Source organism: Poromitra crassiceps, assembly GCF_964638095.1.
Source record: "Poromitra crassiceps genome assembly, chromosome: 25".
Taxonomy (NCBI): domain Eukaryota; kingdom Metazoa; phylum Chordata; class Actinopteri; order Beryciformes; family Melamphaidae; genus Poromitra; species Poromitra crassiceps.
This window is the reverse complement of record NC_139649.1, coordinates 21,441,122-21,447,121: the sequence shown is the minus strand read 5'-3', so window position 1 is coordinate 21,447,121 and position 6,000 is coordinate 21,441,122. Positions and strand designations below refer to the sequence as shown.

At 43.5% G+C, this 6,000-nt stretch overlaps 1 protein-coding gene across 1 annotated transcript in view; it reads left to right on the top strand.

Moving 5' to 3' along the window:
• The window catches only part of LOC310798159 (mucin-5B-like), a gene marked incomplete at both ends in the record, with an annotated part of 58,426 nt that overhangs the window by 23,809 nt on the left and 28,617 nt on the right, over positions 1 to 6,000 (top strand). The window contains 5 exons of the mRNA XM_083660634.1: positions 3,209 to 3,290; positions 3,549 to 3,686; positions 4,052 to 4,216; positions 5,103 to 5,197; positions 5,296 to 5,428. Coding sequence (XP_083516760.1) covers positions 3,209 to 3,290; positions 3,549 to 3,686; positions 4,052 to 4,216; positions 5,103 to 5,197; positions 5,296 to 5,428 — 613 coding nt within the window. The remainder of the gene's footprint in view (positions 1 to 3,208; positions 3,291 to 3,548; positions 3,687 to 4,051; positions 4,217 to 5,102; positions 5,198 to 5,295; positions 5,429 to 6,000) is intronic.

Sequence of the window (6,000 nt, the reverse complement as noted above, 5' to 3'; positions counted from 1 at the left end):
TTGTAGTTCATAGGTGCACGACTTCCGCAAGGCGGACTTAGGCCAGATGACGCGAAACGCGTCGGCTGGCCCAAAAAATATGTGAGAGATGCTTGATATCTCTGGGAGTGAAGCTCCAATTTCAAGAATTTCAACGGATTCGAAAACCTTAGGGGCGTGAGATTTAATATATATTCATATTCCCCACGGAAAACCCATCCTTTAAGAATTGACCATTAGTTACCATGTTAACGAACCAGTAAGTAATGATTACTTCCTTAATTTTTTTTTAAATATTTCACTAGTTGTTAAGTAATGGTAAAGTAAGCAGGAAGTAATGGTGTATTCCTTAGTAACTACTCAGTAAGATGTACTGCTTTACTTGAGGGGGCACAAACATGTTAACTAATGGTAAAGTAAGCAGGAAGTAACGGTGTATTTTTTTTTTTTTTTTTTTTTGGAAGTAACGGTGTATTCCTTACTAACAACTCGGTAAGATGTACTGCTTTACTTGAGGGGGCCCAAACATGGGAACTAATGGTAAAGTAAGCAGGAAGTAATGGTGCATTCCTTACTAACAACTCGGTATATACTATAGGAATACACCATTACTTCCTGCTTACTTTACCATTACTTAACATGTTTGTGCCCCCTCAAGTAAAGCAGTACATCTTACTGAGTAGTTACTAAGGAATACACCATTACTTCCTGCTTACTTTACCATTACTTAACAACTAGTGAAATATTTAAAAAAAATTAAGGAAGTAATCATTACTTACTGGTTCGTTAACATGGTAACTAATGGTCAGTTCTTAAAGGAGAATTTCGGTTTTTTCGAACCTGGAGCCATCTCCTGCCATTAATTATGATTTGTCCACTCACCAGGCGATCCCCGCGGCGTATCTGGGCGTCCTAGCGTTGTTTTGATATCAATAGCGTCCAAGTCAGTCGTAAAGTGGAGTTGATTTGGGGCCAAGTGTGAGCCTCTATTTCCTGCATCTAAATTTAGCTATTTTTCTTCCCTTTTTCGCCAAATATCGCCGTAATCTGATCCGTCAACATCCAGCCGAGTGTTATTTCACCCCAGGCTGTTTCCTGGAGTGCACAGGGATCAAATTACCTCAAACGTGATCTAGGTCACCAAGTCTCGTGAAGTCCCGCGATACTTTCCTGTCGACTGGCCAAATACAGGCAGGACGCTTTGCGGTCGTGGTTTTAGCGTAACCTATGTGGGGTTTGGCGTAACCTATGTGGGGTTTGGCATAACCTTCGTTATTTCGAATCCCACATAGGTTACGCCAAACCCCACATAGGTTACGCTAAAACCACGACCGCAAAGCGTCCTGCCTGTATTTGGCCAGTCGACAGGAAAGTATCGCGGGACTTCACGAGACTTGGTGACCTAGATCACGTTTGAGGTAATTTGATCCCTGTGCACTCCAGGAAACAGCCTGGGGTGAAATAACACTCGGCTGGATGTTGACGGATCAGATTACGGCGATATGTGGCGAAAACGGGAAGAAAAATAGCTATTTAGATGCAGGAAATACAGGCTACCACTTGGCCCCAAATCAACTCCATTTTACGACTGACTTGGACGATATTGATCTCAAAACAACGCTAGGACGCCCAGAAACGCTGCAGACATCGCTAGGTGAGTGGCCAAATCATAATTAATGCCAGGAAATGGCTCCAGGTTAAAAAAAAACGAAATTCTCCTTTAAGTAACTACCATGGGAACTAATGGTCAGTTCTTAAGTAACTACCATTAAGGATCTTTAAGGAACTACCGATTAACTATTAATGAACTAGTGAATGAAAACAAATGAAAAAAAGTTTTTTTTAGGGAAGTAATCATTACTTACTGGTTCGTTAACATGGTAACTAATGGTCAGTTCTTAAGTAACTACCATTAAGGAACTACCTTCTCAAATACACTACTGCCGCATGCGCTAGGACGTGTCATCAGTGATGTTATCTGGGGTCGTAAGGTGTTTCGGGTCTGTCAACATCATACACCCTCGCCCAGTAGACCCAGCCGAGGCCAATTAAGACCCCGACTCACGTCCCAGAAGCCGCTACGGATCAGCCTTACTACTCTATCTGCAACGTTGCCCGCGGGAGGGGTAAAAGAGAGAACCCAATCCGCTGCAATAGAGCTAGTGCTACGCCGCAGTATTGGCCCTTCGGTGCATGGAGGATCTAGGCTCTGTGGGTTTCTCCCGGCCGTGCTCCTCCTTCGTCTCACCAGACCCCCCTCATGTCAAAGGCAATCCAGAGGCTGAAGGGATGCCTCAAGGACGCCTCAAGAGGGCCTGTGCGCTGCACGTCATTTACCTGCGTCGAGCACCTCGCTCTAGCCTGGAGGACCCCAGGCCGCGCCGATCTTGCGCAGATTTTCAGGAGGCTAATCCGTAGCGTTTGTGGATTTCTCCCTCACGAGAGAGCCAAGATGGGGTGCTAATCCCATCCCGTACCGGGTTGCCGTCTCTCCGGCCGTCAACTGTCTCTCCAGCTCGTCACCAAACTATACTTGGTTGTCACCTAGTCTTTCCTAAGTGTCACTGGCCAGAGGCAAGCCAGGATTCTACATTCTCAAATACACTACTGCCGCATGCGCTAGGACGTGTCATCAGTGATGTTATCTGGGGTCGTAAGGTGTTTCGGGTCTGTCAACATCATACACCCTCGCCCAGTAGACCCAGCCGAGGCCAATTAAGACCCCGACTCACGTCCCAGAAGCCGCTACGGATCAGCCTTACTACTCTATCTGCAACGTTGCCCGCGGGAGGGGTAAAAGAGAACCCAATCCGCTGCACCTATCAACTACTCATTAACTAATCATTAACTATTCATGAACTAATGGTTCGTTCCTTACTCGTTCCTCAGTAACTACCCATTTTTTGTGTTACAGTATTATGAAGTGTTACCTAGTAAGGTAGTAGTATTAGTTCATCCTTGGCCCATGACCAACCTTTCTACAAAGTAGGGATGTGACGGTTAACCGTTAACCGTTTAACCGTCGAGAACGTCTCTGACCGGTTAACCATATTAATTTGAATACAACGTGTTGCCAATCTAGCTATCTTTTTCCTCCTTTGTGGGAAGCAATGTTAACCTAAGTATATTAAAACATGGCACAAGGGTTAAAACAAAAGCCTTGAATTATTTGCAAATACTGTTTGACCCAGGTTTGCTGTGATCTCAACGTTGTCTTTCCACATAACAGGTTCTCAAAGTCCAGGCGAGAGGGCGGGCGGGAGGGCAAGTCTATGTGAACCAGATTATTTCTCAGCTTCCGCTGTTCACACGTGAGTTGTTCTACCATGCCTCTTGTATCCCATCTAGTTTGAGTTAGTATCGAAGCTCACAGTTAACAACTGAATAGTACTGCACACATACTGTATGAGAGAGTACGGGAACTACGGGGAATAATTCTTCATAATGTAGAACTTGTTCATAAGACAGGATGGAAATGCCTGTAGGTATAAAGCTGGCATTATACGGGAAATTGCGATAATGTTGATAGGGTGATTATGGACTTTTGAAGTATCTTCTAACTGTTGCAGCGGAGCTAAGCGCCTTCCAACCATCCTCCTTCTACATCGTCATCACCACCAAGGTGGGCCTCCAGCTGATGGTGCAGCTGTCTCCTATGATGCAGGTCTTCATCACAGCTGCCCCTGCTCTTCAGGGAACCACCTGTGGTATGATGCCTCCACAACTTCTAGAAGAAGTCTAGAAAATGTTTCTTCTATGTTTTCCTGTGTGGCTTAAACACCTGTCCTCTCATCATGGAGTGGACAAATAAAGGAGGTGCCATTTACATTGAAATGGTTTAGGATAGTGTGTTTTTGATTATAATGTATGTATGTTTCCCATCGTGTATGTAAGGATGTTTCAGTAGTATATACAGATGTTGCCTGTTTCCAGGGGCACTATTGCTGCGGAGTAGTGTAATGAATTACTTTCTCCAGGGAGTAATTAAGTAAAGTAAATCATTACTTTTTTAAGTAATGTGTAATATAACAACCCCTAACACTGCTCTCGGGTGCCTCCCTCTCACCGACAGGTCTCTGTGGGAACTTTAACGACATGGTGACTGATGACTTCAAAGCCATGAATGGGCTGGTGGAGGGCACTGCTGTGGCCTTCGCAAACACCTGGAAAACCAGGGCCAGTTGCCCTGACGTCAAGGCGAACTTGGCACACCCCTGTAGCCAGAGTGTGTGGAAAGGTAAAACTGCACCTTCTCTGATACAATATGACTTGTTAAATATAGGAAAAATAGAATACCTTATTGTCACAACATAATAAATCACACCATACAATACTGCACCACACAATATTAACATATATCACACCATATAGCGTCACGGTATCCTATTTCGGACAGCCATGACAAAAAAAAAAATCACAAACATGTATACCAATATATTTCATCGCGGAGGTTTCTCATCAATTAGGAAATGCTCCATCTGTGTTTTTTGTTTGTTTTATATAATTTTTACCTCAACTTGTAAGTGATTTTCTTCCAGTCCCTGCAAATGGATGGCAGCACACCCATTTTTCCAATTCCGGACACTTACATTCGTCCATGTCGTTATATTCATATACTCAATATTAACGCTTTATTAACCCTTCCTGTACATTTACAATGTTATAGAATATATACTTATAAGACGTACAGGCTATGCACTCAAAGCTCTTACTTTTCCATTTATCAGAGAATACCGATTATCCACACAAAGTGATTGTCGCTGGGATTTAAACTGGCATTTAAGGCTCCAAAGGCTTTAAAGTGCGTAACTTAATGTTTTATAATACTTAAATGTGTAGAGATATTCTTGAAATTTGATACATTAGCTAGCGAAATATGTATGAATTTATGTCACTTGGCTTTCGGTTGGGAACTCCATATAGAAATGCGAATAAACACAGAGAATGTCTGCAATAGGATGCTGTCCAATTCTGTTATACACCACACCAAGATTCAAGATTCAAGATTCAAGTTTATTATTTGTCCCCGAAGGGCAATTTGTGTGCAGCAGATATAAAAGCATAGCGACGTAAGCATAACCACGTTTTCTAACAACTGTGTTTTGTATGTGTTTGTGTCTCAGAGCGTTTTGCCAAGCGCTGGTGCGGCAAACTGACAAGACCTAAAGGAGCGTTCGCTCCCTGCCACTCCGTCATCAGCCCCACTGTATACAAAGATGTAAGCACACACAGTATGTACACTCACAAACACACATGCTTAATATACACACACACACACCTGTTTGATGTCACCTGCCTCCTTGTGTCTCATCACAGAACTGCATGTACGACACCTGTAACTGTGTGAAGAATCAGATCTGCACGTGTGCTGCCGTCTCTGCCTACGTCCGTGCCTGCTCAGCTGCTGGCGTCCAGCTTAACGGCTGGAGGAAGGAAGGAAGGCTCTGTAGTGAGTAGCACACTGTAAACAACTATGTGTGGTGAGAAGCACACTGTAAACAACTATGTGTGGTGAGAAGCACACTGTAAACAACTATCTGTGGTGAGAAGTACACTGTAAACAACTATGTGTGGTGAGAAGCACACTGTAAACAACTATCTGTGGTGAGAAGCACACTGTAAACAACTATGTGTGGTGAGAAGCACACTGTAAACAACTACCTGTGGTGAGAAACACACTGTAAACAACTATGTGTGGTGAGATGCACACTGTAAACAACACACTGTAAACAACTATGTGTGGTGAGATGCACACTGTAAACAACTATGTGTGGTGAGAAGCACACTGTGAGAAGCACACTGTAAACAACTATGTGTGGTGAGAAGCACACTGTAAACAACTATGTGTGGTGATAAGCACACTGTAAACAACTATCTGTGGTGAGAAGCACACTGTAAACAACTATGTGTGGTGAGAAGCACACTGTAAACAACTATGTGTGGTGAGAAGCACACTGTAAACAACTATGTGTGGTGAGAAGCACACTGTAAACAACTATCTGTGGTGAGATGCACACTGTA